Raw genomic sequence first — 19,476 nt, 5'->3', positions numbered from 1 at the left:
ACTTGCACATAGCTGGCATCTAGTAAATATTTCATGACCGGAAAGGACAACAGCCACGCTCTGAAACCCTCTGTGTGATCGCATTAGAGAATAACTATGTTTAGACTCACCTAGCAGTATGTCAGATGTATACCTTATATTATATATGCAATATAATGGATTGGGAATGAAATAAGATTCACCCCGTAGATAAAAACTTCCATGTTTCACTTTCTGTCTTTTTGGAATGATTAAAGAGCTTAGCAAATAAATACAGAAACCACATCGTTTTCAGAACCCAACAATGTACACATATTTCTTTGTATCTTGCTACTCACTATTAAAACCCAGAGCATAGTATTCTTATGAAATTAAAAGAAACAGAAGAGAAGGAGAACAAAAAGGGAAACACAGACTTAAAGGAACCCATGCATATGTGGGCTCTGGAAGCCAGAATGCTTTAGACCTGAACCCTTTGCAATGGGACATCTCAAGACCCTAAGTATAAAACACCTAAGCCTGCACAGCAGTAGAAGAAAGATCTGAAACCTTGGCCAGTCTTTCTCTTTGCAAAGACTAGTCCAGAAAACAAAAAACAAAAACAAACAAACAAAAAAACCATATGCACTCATACTGGACACTTACTTTCTTTTTTTTTATTAATCATTTTGTTCATTTACATTTCAAATGATATCCCCTTCCCAGTTATCCCTCCACAAACCCCAATCCCATCTGCTCTCTCCCCACTTCCCTTTGCCTCTATGAAGGTGCTCCTCCACCCATCCACTCACTCCTGCCTCATTGCTCCAGCATCCCCTATGCTAAGGGCATCAAATCTCCACAGGACCAAGGGCCTCCCTTCCCATTGATGTCAGACAAGGCCATCCTCTGCTACATATGTATCTAGAGCCATGGATCCCTCCATGTATGCTCTTTGGTTGGTGGGTTAGTCTCTGGGAGCTCTGGGTGGTCCAGTTAGTTGATATTGTTCTTCCCATGGGGTTGCAATCCCCTTCAGCAACTTCAGTCCTTCCTCTAACTCTTTCATTGGAGTCCCCAGGCTCAGTCTGATGGTTGGCTGTGAGTATCTATCTGCATCTCTATTGGTCAGGTGCTGGTAGAACCTCTCAGGGAACAGCCATACCAGGTTTCTGTCAGCAAGTGACTCTTGACAACAGCAATAGTGCAGGGGTTTGGTGTTTGCAGATCTCAAATCCATATGGATGGATCCCTAGGTGGGGCAGTCTCTGGATGGCCTTTCTTCAGTCTCTGTTCTATTTTTGTCCCTTTCTTTCGGACAGTAATATTTCTGGATTAAAAATTTTGAGATGGGAGTGTGGCCCCATACCTCAACTCAGGGCCATGCCTTTCTACTGGAGGTGGTCTCTACAGGATCTATCTCCCGTTCACTGCGGACTTCAGCTCAAGTCATCCTCATTAGATCCTGCGAGCCTCTCTTCCCTGGCACTGGGACTTTCTAGTGGCTAATTCCAGTTCCTTATCCTCCAGTGCCACATAAAGTGACTGTTTAAGTCTACTTTATCACCACTGATAAAATACATTCTGACAGAAGAAAATGCATAGCTTTGTAGAAACCCGCTGCACAGGACGGGTGAGTAGCTGGGTATATAAGTAGCAAGGACAGAGTGGCTGCTACTTCGTACTGTGGTTTTGTTGTGTCCCCCTAAGCCGTGTATCTAAACCTTGCTCAGCAGCTGATTGTACTAGACGTTCTAGAAGCTGGAGGACCCTATTCCCTGCAGCAGGCGTGTCCTCAAAAGGGCTCCCTCCTGTCTGGGTGCTTCTCCACTGCCACAAGGTGAGTACCTGTCTCTGCCATGCGACACTACATGGTTCCCACCACTTTCTGTCCCGTTCTACCCCCCAAAAAAGCAAAAAGCCAAGTAATGGTGAACTGAGACCTCCAAAACCATTTCTCCTTTTAAGTTAACTGTCCCAACCACAACTGACTAACATAGTTCAGGTCCAGGTACACTGACCACAAGACCAAGTTGTTACTTATTTATGCAGTTATCTATTCCCTAGCACTGCTGGCAACAGTATGTGGTGAGCAGGTTCCAGTTCACTTAGCAGAGAGGAGCCTCAGCCTCTATTTCACCTCCTTGGGATGTCTGACCTTGTGAGCAATTCCATACAGATCTGTTATATCTATATATCCCCCAAGTCTCCAGCGGGCAGAACTATCCAGTATCACTCTCTGGGAGAAAATTCACCTTTTTGAAGAGCTATATATGGGTGAAGTGGGGAGAATTGCCGTTATGCTCATGAAAAATTCAACCTAAGATACAGAAGCAGAACATCACAAGCTCAGCTAAACTCTATCGGAGGATGTCAACCTTCCAAATCCACAGAAATCAGGAACCAGATGAATGACAACCAGTCCTCTGATACACTAAGGTAGGAGGCCCTAGTGACCAGAAGATCTCATTATTATAAGCTAAAGAAAGGGGTCGGCATCCTGTATTCATGTGTGAATCTCCCAGAGGGTGGTTTAAATACACCAGTGTCTAAGCCCCACTTTCCCTAGGGGTTGTGATTAATTGGTCTGGGCTCTGAGCCCAAAGAATTCTATTTCATTAAGAGCTCTCCGGGTGGTGCTAATGCGCAGTTGAGGCCAAGAACCACAGATCTAAACATTTAAAACTCCCTGTAGTAAAAATTAACAACAAATATCCAAAATTTCACAGAAGAGCCATTTATCTTTTGAAGGTAAAAAGAAGCAACAGGCTAAAAAGGAAAAGCAGCTCACTCTAGAAAAGAAAATGGGAGAACTTACAACTTCTGAAACTCTTCAAAAATATCCTTAGCATCATGGCAAGACATCTTCTAAAATACACCAACCTTGACATGAAGAAGGTCAGAGCTAGCAGTTCACCTGTCTCTACAACTTGTCCACCAAAAACTGAAGGATAAAGCAGACCTCCAGGGTGGGGTGCAATCGTTTCAGATGTTGTCAGCCAAGGACAACATCCCCTTTATTGCTCAGGGTAAGTTTACTTCTCAATTCCTCCAAAACTGGTTTGTCAAGAATCCTAAATCCTTCTTTGCTGGGCCCCTGGAAGCCCCATAGTGGCTCAGCTGATTAGATCTGCTACAGTCACTATTATATTACAGGTTCTCCACAGAACATCGCTTTAAAAGCTTCACACTACTTCTACCTGTGAACCTTCAGAATCTTCTGACAGGAGACAGTTTAAGGCACAGAGTTCTGCAATCTGCAGCAACTACCCGCTTCCGCCAACTAGGCTGTGGGCTAATTAGCACGTTGCGTAGTCTTTGTCGTTCCCAAATACATGGAAATCTAATTGAGTGTACATGCTCAGCTGGTTCACAGAACACTTACAACAGCTGTTACGAGTTAACAAAGGATACCAGCTATGTGCCAAACACTGTTCCTCCCCCCCAAAAAAAAACCCTCCAAGATACAGGATCCCTACCATCTTTACAACAGCCCTAGGAGGTGGTTCGAATTATCGATCTCGCTTTATGGATTAAGAAGTGAAACACAAAGAAGACTCATACTTAGGAAGGAGTAAAAGACACAAATGATATCCAGCCAGTCTGTTCCCTATACATATTTACTATGAGCCTACCTATGATAAATATTCAGTAATTACCTAGTGATCGACTATGCTGAACTCATTAAAAATTGCATTAATCCACCTTCACTTCATGGCTAAAAATTCTGAGGTTCTTTTGTGAAAGGGGGACATACTCAGATCTATGTACCTAAAGCCACACAGCAAAAACAGAAAGTAAAGAGTGGCTACAGCTCTGAATTGTCCCCAGCAGAGTGTGTGGCACAGACTTACTCATCGGGCTGGGTAACTGCAAGCCAGCAGGAGCAGAACAACTGGCGAGAATCAATATCATGTTATTCTTGCAATGCCTACCTTGATTAAGCTAGAATCTCCTGACGGTACTACCATAGCACAGAAAACATGGACACCAGTTAAAAGAATCTTTGTTTCTTTGAGACAGGGTCTCACTCCCTAGCCTAAGCAGGCCTCAAATTTGCAATCTCCTGCTTCAGCCTCCAGAATTATTTCTCTTTATATTACATAGAAAACAACAGAAGTAATATATATTTTTAAAAATATCATTGGGAGCAAAAGGATGTTACACATGACAGACATGACAGATCAGAAATTGTTTTTTACTATATTTTATTTTGCAACCTGAGCCTGACAAAATTCTCCCCCAGCCTTAACCCTTTAGAAGAAATTGAACATAGAGTTACATTCTGCATTCAAATCTAACTCTCTTCTCCATTTCCTTTCTTCTTTCTCAAGCCCTCGAATGATGTGGAAAGAACTCCATTTTTCTATGCAGTTTTAGCTGAAAGTCAAGCTGATAGGGAAAACCATCATAGCTAAAGAAGTTCACTGAAACATATATTTAAACTGATTTGTATGTAAATATTTTCATTGCTTTTGAAGGGCTCCCTTCTACTAAGGAAAGGGGTCATAGTTCACTTGAAGAAACAAAAGCACTCAGATGCCATAGCCACGTGGTCCATTATCCTACTGACCTTGAAAACAGAAAGGCTCCATTCAAGCAACAACTCCACCTGTTTCCCAAACTCATTCTGTCAACCCAACACTTCTCTCTACTGGGGCACTAAGAAGTGTGCCATAGAGGTGAGAGCTCACCCAAGGAAGGCTTGAACCAAAGCTCCCAGTAATACTGATTCAGCACCTAAGGAAATAGTTCCTTGGGTTTAGCCAGCTAGGAGCCAGAGGACACTATGGCTATGGTAGAAGGGGCCAGAATATATCTGAAGTTGGCAGTAGAATTTGGAGTTGTCTGCATAGTATTGTATTGTAGGCAAGAAAGATAAAAGCATGACAGGGTTATACAAGATGGCTTGTACCAGGTTTCCCAAAAGAGGGGGACAGGGTTCCTGCCCCCAAGGTCAGGCAGTGTGTGGCAAGCATGATTCCATACAAGGAGACTCTGAGAAGCCACTGAATGAAGCAGAGAAGGTTGAGTCTACATTGCAGTGGAGTCCTGGGCAATAGGAGATACTAAAACAAGAGTTAATCACAGAAGAAAGCCACAGGCACAGAGTCTAGACAGCCCAAGAGAGTGGTCTCATAGGCCACAGGCTCCAGAGGTGAAGTTACAGAAGGCAACTGGAACCCAGAAGATCTACCGCAAGCCTCAGACACCAATATGGTGCTACGTGCCTGACTAGACACTCATCCTGCAGAGTTTGTCATTCCAAGATCCCAACACTTCCCGTTCTGCCTTTTTGGAAAGAGCAGCTTTATCTGTATCATTGTATGTCAGAAATATATGTCTGTCTGTTTGTCTGTCTATCTGTTTTTAAACAAGGGGTACAAAGCCAGATTTTCTAGGATCTTAAACCACATAAAACATATTATCTTCTGAACAATACTAGGTCTCAAAGACTATAGGGACTTTCAGAGTTAGACAATGTATTTGCACATTTTGTGATAGACGTGGGTCTATAGAAGCTGAAGGCAGAATGTGACAGTTTGAAGACAAAGTCCAGGTGTTTGAACTCTTAGTCCTTAGGGGGTGGCGCTAGTCATGGGAGTAGGGGACATATCTGTGGGACTTCTGTGAGACTGGGCTGGTAGAAAAGGAGGACTGGCCTAGCCCCAGATCTTAGTCTAAGCCTCTCTGTTTCTTGTCAGCAATTGCATTTTGCTAGACTCAAGCTCCGGCTGCTCTAGCTCTGGCCCCAGTTCCCATAGTTCTTTGTCATGGAACTGTGTTGTACTGGTTGGTTTTGTGTGTCAAAGGAGCCTGCCTTGAGAAAATGCCTCCATGAAATCTAGCCGTAAGACACTTTCTCAATTAGGAATCCAGGGGTTAGGGGCCAGCCCATTGTGGGTGGAGCCATCCTGGGTTAGTAATCTTGGATTCTATAAGAAAGCAAGCTGGGCAAGCCAGGGGAAGCAATCCAGTAAGCAGCACCCCTCCATGGCCGCTGCATCAGTTCCTGACTCCAGGTTCCTGCCCTGTGTGAGTTCCTGTCCTGACTTCCTTTGGTGAAGAACAGTAATGTAGAAAAGCATATGCTGAATAAACCATTTCCTCCCTGACTTGCTTTTTGGTCATGTGCAGGAATACAAACCCTGACTAAGACATATGTGCTCAAGAAATACCCTCTAAAAGTCCCAAACACTAAATCTCTACTGTTTATTTTCACAGCTACAGAAAATCTTGATGTTTTGGGCCATGCCAAGATGACGTGGTCGTGACAGTCTTTGAAAGTGTGCCTTGAGTATAGGGGTGAACTAAGGAAGACTGTCTAATAATAACCAGTTCTGTTTATATAAAATCAAGTAACAAACTAGATTCATAGTTATAATTCTTTCATTTCCACCCTGTGTTTATACCCACTTGTTTCTAATTAACAAATCAAGCCCACCTTAGATCACTACGAGTGGCTCAAGTAAATTACAAGACTATTATAAATCCTGAGATGCAGTCTATGTTTTATTTTCAAACATGCCTTCGTTTTTGTGGATTTCATGGTACTGCACGTAAGTTCACACACTACCCGTGAGCCTGTGTGCTTCCAAATTGGCAGGCCTTTACAGATAAAAGCAAATACTTTTTTCCCTTTCATTGAAAATAAAGAAGAGTTTGCTATCAGTCAGTAGATTCTTTGAAAGCTACTGAATGAAGGATTTATGCTAGCTTAGAATGCTATGCCAGAATTTCTTACATTCTCTCTGAGTAAATATTCAGCTGTTTATCTGACAAAAGTCTTCTGAATCTATAAGAAAGACCAAGAACTAGGCAAATCCCCAAGCATAACAAACAAATCTAATGAGAGATGGAACCATGCTGCATAGATCTGAAAATAAACCTTCTAGCCAAGGATGCCAACGAAACCAGACTAGAGTAACCCCCGATCCCTCACGCCACACCGAGGAATACTGTTCCTGCAGCCTGCACTCAGAGCTGCTCACTCACTGTTCCTGTGGCTTCGGGCTTCCATCTACTTCTTACATCCATAGGCTATAACTGTATGAACGATCTGTGTACTAAAAGCATTCTATCATACACCGGTGGCAAATACCTTCACAATAACATTGTCAAGAAGGTAACACTGATTTTGGCCACCTGGTATACTATGCATAACAGGAAATTACTTGATCATGTGTTTTTAAATTTCAATCAGTCCCTCATAACTCTTAACAGTAAACAATTTAATAAGAAAAACTGAGCTAGAGAAATGAAGAAATGGTTAGAAGCCCTTCTTGCTCTTCCAGAGGCCCTGAGTTTGGTTCTCACACTTATATCAAGAGGTCCACCCACTTCCGGCCTCCTATACACAGACATGCACACATACACATAATTAAAAATTAAGTAAAACATTCTTAAGATAAGAGCCAAGCCAAAGACCATGCAGACCAGCACTGGCCATTGACATGTGCACGATAATCATAGTAGCTAATCGGGACACAAAGGTTGACAAAGGCTGATTAAAACAAAAAAGCCATTCCCATGTGTCACACTTTGAGTATTTCAGTTTACTCTCTCCTGATTTATGATCAGCAAACAAGCGACTCCTGTGTTACCTCAAAAAAGATTCTGTGCCAACTTATAAAACAAAGTCCACCAAATAAGCAAATGTAACAAAATATTGACTCGATGTGTTTGGTTTATAGGAAAAACCCCTAAAAGTAATTTTCTATCTGTATTTAGTGGCTTGAAGAAAGTTATTTAGAGTCTTATGGTTATAGTAGAAAAAAAAAAGGACATATTTAAACAGAACCAGATTGGCACTGTTTAAATCAATGAGGCATTTTGTTCGTGTTAATTTTAAACTAAATTGCAAAGTAAATGAAGTCCTATACTAAATTCATAGGACAGTTTTTATAAAAACTCTCTCACTCATGTGTGTGTATGTGTGTGTGAGAGAGAGAGAGAGACAGAGACAGAGAGACTAGTTGATTATTTCCCCCACTCTCTGAGAATCTTCCATGCAAAGTTTTAGACTAGAGAGTATAGGGATGCAGTAAGAAACAAGTATCCCTTGCCTCATAGAGCCTACACACCAGACATTTTGAACAAAACAAGATTATTTAATTTCACAATGATAGAAGCTTTTTTAAAGACAAGTGTCAGGAGACTTATTTCAATAAAGGCCCATAGTAAAGGCACATAGTAAGCTCAAGGCACATAGTAAATAAAGGCACATAGTAAGCTCAAGGCCAGCCACAGCTACACAGGACCCTGTTTCAAAAAGAAAAATAATAAATTCAGTGGCCAGTGTAGGAATGGACCAGTGGGAGGGAACCAATAGGAAGTTCATTTTCCCAGTACTGGACATCAAACCCATGCAGAGATGCAAAGCACCCTGTTTGTGTTATCAGGAAATCCACGTACTCTGTAACCAACCACCAGCCCAGACATGAATATGTCTACCGTTCAAGAAACTTCCTTTATTCTGACCCTTTCCAGTTCATTATCATAGCCAGGGCCAGCAGCTGAGAAGAGTCCTGTGCCTGTGCTTTAGCTTGCTTGTTGATGAACTTCACGGGGACCCTGGAGCTGGAGCACATGCTTCAGACAGCATCCATGTGTCCGTCTTCCTTTAGGCAGCACGTCTCATTCTTCACTAACATGGGCTGGGCTATAGTTCAGTGATTGTGTGCCTACCTGCAGACCCTGAGTGAGAGATACACACCTCCTTTAATCCTTTCTAGAACTTGCCGGTGAGATTATCTGGATGGTGGGTGAAGAGTCCTGCTTCCATTTATTTAGAAGCGTAAAAGATTTCATAGTCTTTCAGAGTTTAGCTAGGTGTGCATTTCTGGTAAAGTGTGACAGTTAAGTAACATGCCTGTTCAAGTTACCGTTTATAAAACGTTAATGGTATTGTAATTTCCAGGGGGAATGGCAAACCCTCTTTTACTCCTGGTATTAATACCACAAGCTTTTTATCTTTTTTCTTAGTGTAATGAGTCATAGACACTTCATTAATTTTATTAATCTTCTCACAGAATCGAATCTACTGTCTTTCTATTATTATACCTTCTGCTTATTTTATTGTTCTAGTCCTTCCTTTTGAGCTTAACAACTTGAACAATTATCCTCCCTCCCTCCCTTCCTCCTCCTCATCTTTTTCTTTCTCCTCTTCTTTTCCTCCTCCTCCTTGCTCCCGCCTCCTCCCTCTCCTCTTCCTCTTCATCCTCCTCCTCTTTCTCCTCCTGGTTCCATCCTCCCCTTTTTCTCCTCCTCCTCCTTGCCCCTTCCTCCCCTTTTCTCCTCCTCTTTCTCCCACCACTTCTCCTCATCCTTGGATAGGGTCTCACTGTGGTCTGGATCTCCCTGTGCAGAACTCGTAGCTCAGAGATGACTAGTGATCCACCTGCCTCCCCTTCTCAGCGCTGGGATCAAAGGCATACGCCATCACACTTGCCATTTTTCTAGTTTCTCTCCCATTCTGCTCATTTTTATTGTGATAAAACATTTCTTTTTGTGACATTTTGAAGTGTCCGGCTGTATCTATCCCAGCGTGTACACACACAGTATTAGGTATTCACCACCCACTGCCCTTTGATGTCTCTGTTTGATGCTTTCATCTTGTATTCCACATTTTCATCTTCACAGCTGCTTCTGGTGAGCGGGCTCTTTGATCCTGTGAGCCGCCCTCATCTCGACTGACACGGCTTTAAGTCCACCCTGACTACTAACATCGAAGCACCTCACTTTCGTTCTTTATAGTCCCATCTTCTTACTTTCAATTTATCTAAAGCACAAAACACATCTTTTAGACAAGGTATATTTGGGTCTTAATATTGGTATATGGTGATCGTTTTTATTCTCTCTCTATGCTTTAACATTAAATGCAATGGTTGCTAGAGCTCCAATTTACGAGCATTGTTTAGCTATAGCTATGGCCCTCCATCTGCCCATCTGTTATTTACTCCTGTGTTTTTACTACCTTCCATTTCCATAGCACAGGAAAGTATTTTAACTATCCTATATTTATTCTTATAACGGCTTCTTAGCTGTCTCCTTTAACCTACTCTAATAGTTGTTTTAGGGGAAAAAGAATGAACCATCTGTCAGCCTATCACATACTAATGTGCAAATCACAAACACACAATTCCATTCAATGCCCCATATTCGATATTGTCCTCTTACACTGGAGGAGTAGGTGCAGAGGTTGCCCACACACTTGTTCTTTCCACATGTGCTTCTGTCACTGACATCAGCATCCCCGACCAATGTGACAAGTTATACAATAAGTCTGTCGACCACATGGACTATCAAAATTACTCATAGTTCACCCCTGAAATACTGTGGTTCATGACTTTTGACAATTGTATATCTACCATGATGATATTGTACAGAGTTATTTTAACTGAAGATCCTCCCGGTTCTGGTCATTAACAGATTTTTACATTCTGTCCACCGTGAGGCATGACCTCGGGGAGATCTGTCTCAGACAAACCTCTCTTGCCATTGGCAACCTGCATTTTCTTTTCACCGGGTATCTCAGAAATCTGAAGAACAAGTGACTTTTATTAACAGGGTTAAATGGATATAGAGGCTGAAGCTAATGCTTTCTGAAAGTAATGCCAAGCAATATCTGGTATCATTTAAGGGTTCTTAAGAATTTTTATAGCCATTCACTTATTCAATCCACACAATAACACCCCTGCTGAAGTATCAGCTACATGAGGATATGAGACATCACCTCAGACTAATCAACTCACACCATGAAAATAAGCCTTCAGTGACACTCCCTGTGGCACTAGAATATCTTTACAATAAGTCTTACGTCTAAATTCTAGTAAGAGCATATTATAGATCTCTTCAGCATTTAGATTTGTAATTTTAATAAAGCTATTAAGCTCTAATTAATATGTGTGTTCCAAATTCATTTTGATTAAAATGGTAGTGTAATGATTTTAAGAGAGATTAACCAACATTCTATTATTTTGGATACAGTCAGTCATTACTAATTATCACCAATTTTAAGGAAATGTTGTGAACGTAAATTTGTTTTCAGAAAACATTACCTTTCAAATGACAGACAAATAATGTTCTTTCAATTAACATTCAAATAGCATCTTACTGATGATGCTTTTAAAACGTTAAAACTCTTAACTGATTCTAGGAGAGAAAAGCTCTCATTCTACCAATACAATCAGTTTTGTTTTTTAAAAAAAATTCTCTAAGGGTCTAGAGAGATAAGTCTGAGATTAAGAGCACTGCCAGAGGACCTACACTCAATTCTTAGCACTATTATAGCAGCTGACAACCATCTGTATCTCCAGTTCCCATGAATCCGACACTACCTCTGGCCTCTGTGGACCCCAATAATGGACGCAGTGCAGAAACATGCATGCAAGCAAATACTCATACACAAAACACAGAATAATAAAAGTAAGTTAAAAATTGTTTGAGACAAAAAGCAAACTTACTGTGTTCTTAAAGCAATGGATAACTATTGAACTTAAAAAAACAAAGACCTATTCCATCAAGGATTTTAAGTTCTATCCACCCTGATTGCAGACTAACCTTGCCACTGCCCCTACTAAATCCCCAGGTGGCTGAAGCTCTCTCCTTAGCTGCTCCCAGCTTCTTGTCCAGATGCAACTGGCTCTGACTGACAGGGGTTTATATAATGTAAACTACATTTTCCCATCTGGATAGACGATATTCCTTCCAAAGGCCAAAGGTCATCTAACAAAAACCCCAATACCAACCATAAGAAGTCCTCTTTTGAAAGGTTTCTCGGGCTCATCCAAGACACAAAACACTAGAAGCTCTTGTTACTGATCTTGGGTGCTCCCAGTGGTAGAAGGCAAGTAAGTCCCTGTTGTTAAAGTCACCGTGCATCTCAGACACAGGGCCTAAAGGACCCAAGCTGCACTTGAGCTGAAAGCTTCCTCCCAGAGGCCTAACTTTCATATCATCAGAAGGAAGAGAAGCAACCAACAGTCCTACCCAGCTATGAGATATATGAGCTATAACAATGGCCAACATGGTAGAATAATTCCCAGGATGCAGCAGTGGCACACATACCATGTTGGTAAACATCAACTTTCTAACTAGATTTAAGATCCATTCAGCAGGAGGGAAACCATGCCTGTTACTGGAAACCTAGCCAATGACACAAGGCCGAAGAAGTCATGGATCTTGGAGAACCTATAACTGACTACTAAATCAGCACTGTTCCTAACTATGATCTAAACATCTGTCCTTATACTACCAGGTAAGTACAGTCCTCGTCCATCATCATGGAAACCAACCTCTCTTTGTAATAGATGGAAACCATTACAGAAAAATCACAACCACCCAAAATGCAGAGCTGTGGAGCCTCAGTCCCAACTGATACATCTACAACCAGATTCCTTCCTCTAAGGCTCAGTGATCATCGCTGAAGATGGAGTAAGAAAATTGTTAAGAGCCAGAAGAACAGGGAGTTGGCTGTGAGACTGGGAATGTCAGAAGTTACGAAGTATTGCCAACTTGAACTCCACAGCCTGAGCTGCAGAAGGATGGCACCAATAGATATGCTAAGGAGGATGGAGAAAGCTCATGAAGGGAAGCCGCAACCCTAAGCAAAAAACTACAGGCAACTCAGCCTTGTTGATGAGCTGAAAATAGTCTCCTAGGGAAGAGACCCCACTTAGTTATTTAATATTCAATGATCAGATCAGCTATGAAAACATGTACAAGTCATATTGTACAGAGTGAGCAGGTTGTATTTACGTATTTAGTAATGTCTACATACACACATATGTAAGAACAATTTATAAAAAAGATGAGGTCACAAGTTTGAAAGAGAGTATGCAGGGGTATATGGACACATTTGGAGGGAGGAAACAGAAGGAAGAAATAATGTGACTATATTATAATCTCAAAACATAAAAACAATTATAAAAATACCCATGGCTCCAGCTGCATATGTAGCAGAGGACGGCCTTATCTGGCATCAATGGGAGGGGAGGCCCTTGGTCCTGTTAAGGCTCAATGCCCCAGTGTAGGGGAATGCCAGGGTGGTGAGGTGGGAGTAGGTGGGTGGGGGAGCACCTTCATAGAAGCAGGGGGAGGGTCGATGGGATAGGGGCTTTGCGGAGAAGAGACCGGGAAAGGAGATAACACTGGAAATGTAAATAAATAAAATAGTCAATAAAAACACAATTGTAGCTCACATACAGTTTCTCTGTTGGAAAGAGACGACTCCATGTGCGGCTGCATTCCTAGGTACACAGAATTCAACTGATCTCTCTGGTATTTGCTGCCTTATGTACCCATAACTGGTGCAGTATTTTTTGTTTCCTCTTGGGGGTTTTGCTTTACCATCCTACACTCCATCCTTAGAAGCAAGCAAATACAAATCACAGAATGTTCATTCCCCTTAGCTTCTCTTCCAAGTCATCTTCCGTGGCACTCCACTTTGATTTCCGCATCAGAACATGAGGTAACTACTAAACTCATTCACGAAGTGGTTGCTGTTCACCAAGCACTGGGTTGAATATTAAGATTATTTTATGCACAAAATATTTAGTTTCTACAATGAGTACACAAGATTACAATTTTTTTTTTTACTCCCACATTTTGGGAAAGAAATTAAGCTCAGAGGGACCAAAGAGTATCAATATAATGAACATGCAGTAGAAGACAGATTTTTGTTTGGAGCTAGGATTATTATCACCAGCCTTTAAGAGGATTAAGGCTTGCCCTAGCAACTCTACTAAAAATATTAAATAGCCTTTCAGTGGGAATGCGGCTTACTATACACATATACACAGTACATATATGTATATGCATACATATAGAATATATGTACTGTGTACAGTATATATATATATATATATATACATATATATAATACACACACACACACATATATATATACATATATATATATGTATGTATATATATATATATATATATATATATATATATATATACTGTGTCTAGTGTTTAAGCCACATTCCCCCTGAAAGGCTAACCATTTAACATGTTTAGTAGTCATAAATATATATGATATATATTTATATTATATTATATTATATTTATATAATATGTATGATATATACATTATCTCAATAAAATTCTACCAAATGTAATAGGTGACTTAGATTTTCTTAAAGTGGTATGTGTGCACGTAAGCACTGACTTCTCCTAAGCTTCAAATTAAAAATTCAAAACAGTGGATTGAACTAGTTATCAGCAAGCATCCTTTCTTCTCCTCTACAGAGCGGGAAAGCCTGAAGCTTCCACTTCAATTTCCCAGCCATCTCTAAGTCTGTCGAGACTGCCTTCTGCAGGAGAGGGCTAGGCAGCAGACTTTTATTCCAACTGTGTGTCTGGGTTAGTGAGCCCTGGGGGAGGTGGGCTCTCGCTGATATCATCCAACTTCTCATAAAGTGTCTTCACAGTTTCTCCCAAGCCACGTGGCTGATGGTACGACTTGTATGTTCGGGTCCCTTTGTCTCTAGCGTACTAGACTCATTTTCTTGAACTGCTTCAACATTGCAGACGTTGTAGAAGCAAGGGCCTGAGCCTCTCAGTCAACGTATTTACAGAGCTTAAGTTGTCAATGCTGAAAAAGCACTTGTTATTATATATATATATATATATATATATATATATATATATATGTTATATTATACATAATATAATATATGGTAATATATAAAACACTGACATAAAAGTAAGTTGAACAATATTTCATAGCTTGGTGTGACTTTTAGTAACAATTTCCTAAAATAATTACATGAGTCTGTTGTTTAAACAGTATAAATCAATAAATATGCCGTGTCCCATCTTTAAGTCTTAATAAAAACTTGTTCTTTATAAATAATATTTCATATATTTAATTTTAATGTTTACCATCATGTTATCATTCTCATTTATTTTGATTCAAATTATGATCAAGGAATATTTTTTATTTTAATTTTACATATACATGCTTTATATACCTTAATCTGTAGTTTTAAATATTGTTTCTTTAAGATAAGAATGTAGCCTCTTACACCCAAAAGGAAGCTGTATTTGCAGTTTATAAACATTTTGCCAGTCACTCAAATATCTCACAAATGATACACATATTTATTGTGTGATTATATGTACAGAAGATTGTATGCAGTTAAATGCTTAGGAAAAAACATCCTTCTGCAAATATCAATTCTTAATGGGAGATTTCTTGTCTATCATTAAGATAAACATGTATTTCTTGGCTGCTTGGAAATTTGCTGAATGCCACCTACTTATAAATTACAATGATTTGAAATATCTCAGTTTTTCAAGTGCCTCAGAGTTGTAGTTTATTTGAATTCAAGATAAAAACTATTTACAAACCTCCATCCATCCTTCTGCAGGTAACTGAAGGCTCCATCAACAATACTTGCAAAAAACTGTCCGCCTGTGATGAAGAGGGTGTTGATGGTGACCAAGCGACCTCTCAGATTGGGTGGAGAGACCTCTGCTATGTACACGGGCACTGTCATGGATGCAATACCTGCAGTGAAGAGTTAAATAAACCCATCAGTACACGTACTCATGCAAGGCTAAAACACGCATAGAAATACGACCTTTCACTCTTACTATGAGCACAGGTTATCATATACTTAAGATTTTGTTTGTGACTGGTATGACACTATGGCACACAAATAAAGCAGTATGTGAGGTTCCAGTCTCTGAATACTTTTCATACTATTATTCATTTTTAAAACTAATCCATTTTAAAATTTTATTTAGTGAGGTCATGAACACAGTGGATAACTAAGAATAACCTTGACCTTCTGATCCTCTTTCCTCTAACTCCCAAAGCTTACTTCACAATGTCATTTGAAAGACCATATATGGAAGAACCTCAACAGTCCTACAATAATATTAAAGGCATGAGTATGCTTTTTAACTTTACAGGCTAAGGATATAAAACTGTGCTCTAGAAAGAACAATGCTGGAGGCTAGAGAGATGGCTCAGCAGTTAAGAGTACTGACTGCTCTTCCAGAGGTCCTGAGTTCAATTCCCAGCAACCACATGGTGGCTCACAATCATCTGTAATGGGATCTGATGCCCTCTTCTGGTGTGTCTGAGGACAGCTACAATGTACTTATATACATAAAATAAATAAATACACATTTAAAGAAGAACAATGTAATTGCTAAATTATTTTAGTCTATATGGAAATGTAGTCAGATAACAGTGAGAATAAAACACTGCTTATAATATAATAATTTATATCAACTATACAATGTCATTATCTAGAAGAGATATACCAAATCTTTTCATTGATTTACCAATAAGAATGTCTCATTAGCTCAGGGCATTCAGTTACCAGCATGCACATATCATAGATAGCTTATAATGACAGAATTTTTAGGAATCTATAGGTTCAAAAAACAGATGATCTTAGACTGAGGAGTTGTTATGAAGCTGGGGGGTGGTGTCAGAAAAGTGTTCATATGGTTATTTATAGAACTTTCATCTTTATATATAGATATTATAAATCAATCCCTAGATTAAGATGAAACACTGGAACTGCGTTTGAAGGACTGGTTTGTACTGACTACTTTGTCACCTAGACACCTGACTTTATGCTTCCTGGCCTGGGTCCTTGTGTTTCGGATGCTTTCTTCCCCATCCACATTCACCAACAGCTGTCTGCACTCAGGGACAGCAATACCTGCATAATAGAGATTGGGACCAGGAACTCACGTAAGCTGGACACTACCATTAGACTATCCACTCAATTCATCACCAATTTTTGTTTGTTGATCCCTACTCTAAACCACACAGTCCTCGCTCACAAGTACCGCATGCTGACAGAATGTACCCTAGATCTCTGATGCTCTTCCATTTCCTTCCATCTCTAGATCCACTTCTGCCCAGTGTTTTGAACTCCGATACACGCCCTGCCAAGGCCACAGCTGTTTGATATTTTGCCATTTGTATCTTTTGTTACACTTTAATTATCCTTACCCATCTTTGAGTTAGGCAACTAAATAAAAAAATAAATAAATAAACCAGGAAATTCACTGTCGTAAGGCAAGCCTATAAGCAGTTACATTTTTCTGGTAATTCCTTGCTCCAGCAGTGCCGGCCAGCATATGTAAAGAAGCTTGTTAATTTATGAGTTTGATAGCATAAGCAGAAAGAGTCTTAAACAAAATCATCAGCATTTTAGTGCAGTATTCGTACAGGAGCGACCACCCTAAAAAGCCTTCTCTGGAACTTGGAAATAAAGATTTTCAATAAAATTTCACAAACAAGTACTAATTTTTGATTTGGAATTTTTTTTTCTATACTGGACTAGATACAAACATTCATTCCATTTCTCTCTTAGCCAGAGATCTGCTGCCTTCATCTGCCTAACCTACTGAATATATAAAATCAGAACCACACATTCAAGCGATACACGCTTGGCCCCAAACCACAGATTTTACATGACAAGAAATGTAGGATATCCTCAGGCCTTTAGGAAGCTTGACGGTTTAAAGCAGATACCAGAGCGTTGAAGGTAAGGGATGGTGGCTAAGAGGTAAGACTGGAGGGCTAGAAATCTCTAGGCCATCATTAAGAAGAGCTGGAAAGAGCTGCTAAATTCTGTCCAGTGGGTGCCAATACTGATTTAGTACTGCTGTTAAAACTGCCTCATTATGTTAGTTAGGTATTTTCCATGTAACAATTACAGCCCAAACCCTCAACACATCTCTACAGAGATCATGTAATTACCTCACTTCACAGAGGACTTTATCCCAGGGCATGTAGTAAGGCAAAGAACCTAACAGATGCCAGAAGCCAGTGTAAATGCCACACATTAAACTGGATCATCACCACAGATGACAGTCGGCTCAGGGACCTCACGTTTTGATAGGCACCATATCAGTTACAAGCTGGGTAAGCCAATACAAATGATTTAACCTTTCCAGGTCTCCAATTCCTCGTCTATGGAATGGAAAGAGTAAAACTCCTTCAAAGAGGCTGAGAAATGTCAGTGAGTTAACAGAGTAAAGCACCTCAATACAGAAGGTATTCAACACTAGCCATTATTACTGTAGCTATTATCTCTTAAAGGTCTCTCAATCGTTGGATTCAGTTCAACCTGCCTCACGTCCCAATACAGCGAGCAAAAATAAAGAAAATTGAGCCTTCATCTATTTGAGTGAAGCTAAGCACAAACTCTTCTTACAAACAAATGTAATCAAATAAACAATTCGAACATGACACAGTATGGTGGTTACAAGCCATTCCCTGGGTTCCAGTTTGTGATGATAACTATAGCTGCGTGCCAATTATGAATCGGGAACAGAGACGGGCTAGACAACTCTTCCCAGTGAGAATAAGACTAAGACAATATGAAATAGCATGGTGTTTTTATCAATTAATTATTAAGTGTGTGGAAAGCACGTGAAGAAACAAAATTCGGGGGATAGAGAGCCACCCACATCAGTCAAGGCACGGCTATGGCTCCTGAACCAGAAGCTGCCACCGGAGATATAATCACGGTTCACATAGAGCTTAGAGCTGTAGCAATGGGAGCAGCCAGTCTGAAGCTCAAAATGAAGAGTTCCTATTGAGGCTGAGATCCAGTGTGTGAGGAAGAACTGAGGACTAGAACTTTAGACAAAGCCTTAGAAGCACAACCAATTGCAGCCTGCCTAGGAAAGGAGACTGTTCAGAGTGGGATAAGCAGCAACCAATAAACTAGTCAGAGACCTAATCAAAGGATTGGTACTTAGAAGTCTTTGAATAGCACCAAAGAGGAAAAGGCTTCGTCAGATTCACATCGGGCAGGTCCCTCAGACTTGCTGTCTACCTGAAGCTGTACTCCATTTCTGATCCTTCTGCTTCCTATCTCCACAGCACTGTGAGCACAGGCTTGTGCCACCACACCACGCTTGTGTGGTGCTGAGGATGGAAACTGGGACTTTGTACATACTACTAGGCAAATGCGAAACCATCTGAGATATACCCCTGGCCCAGATTTACACTGTTAAAGGATAATTGTAGCTGGAATAGAGAAATTTGCTTGTAAGGGAACAGTGCTTATAGAAGGGTATAGAGAGAAAAAGAGAGAGATGTAGTTATGTAGTTAGGACTCAAACTACCAAGGATTAGAGAAATAAATGATAGGTGAGGAGAGAAAAGAAAGTTCAAGATGATGATCCAGTGCCTACAACAAACAACTAAGGCTGTACTGGGTAATCTGAATAAAACAGAGACCACTTAGTGGTGTCTTCCTTTAATCCTAGCACTCAAGAGAGGTAGAGGCAGGTGGATCTCTGTGAGTTCGAGGCTAGTTTAGCCTACAGAGCTAGTTACAGAAGAGCCAAGGCCACACAGAGAAACCATGTCTTGAAAAACATGATAATTATAGTAATAATAATATGAAGAAGACAAAGAGAAGAAGAAGGAAGAGGAGGCAGAGGCGGAGGCGGAGGCGGAGGCGGAGAAGAAGAAGAAGAGGAAGAAGAAGAAGAAGAAGAAGAAGAAGAAGAAGAAGAAGAAGAAGA

General features: G+C 40.4%; 1 protein-coding gene across 1 annotated transcript in view; it reads right to left on the bottom strand.

Moving 5' to 3' along the window:
* The window catches only part of Slc2a13 (solute carrier family 2 member 13), a 296,488-nt gene that overhangs the window by 222,369 nt on the left and 54,643 nt on the right, over positions 1-19,476 (bottom strand). Inside the window, exon 2 of the mRNA XM_028752170.1 lies at positions 15,316-15,475. Coding sequence (XP_028608003.1) covers positions 15,316-15,475 — 160 coding nt within the window. The remainder of the gene's footprint in view (positions 1-15,315; positions 15,476-19,476) is intronic.

This window comes from Grammomys surdaster, unplaced genomic scaffold (genome assembly GCF_004785775.1).
Source record: "Grammomys surdaster isolate TR1022 unplaced genomic scaffold, NIH_TR_1.0 125878, whole genome shotgun sequence".
In the NCBI taxonomy this organism is placed as follows: Eukaryota; Metazoa; Chordata; class Mammalia; order Rodentia; family Muridae; genus Grammomys; species Grammomys surdaster.
The sequence above is the reverse complement of the archived record's forward strand: the minus strand, read 5'-3'. Positions and strand labels throughout refer to the sequence as shown.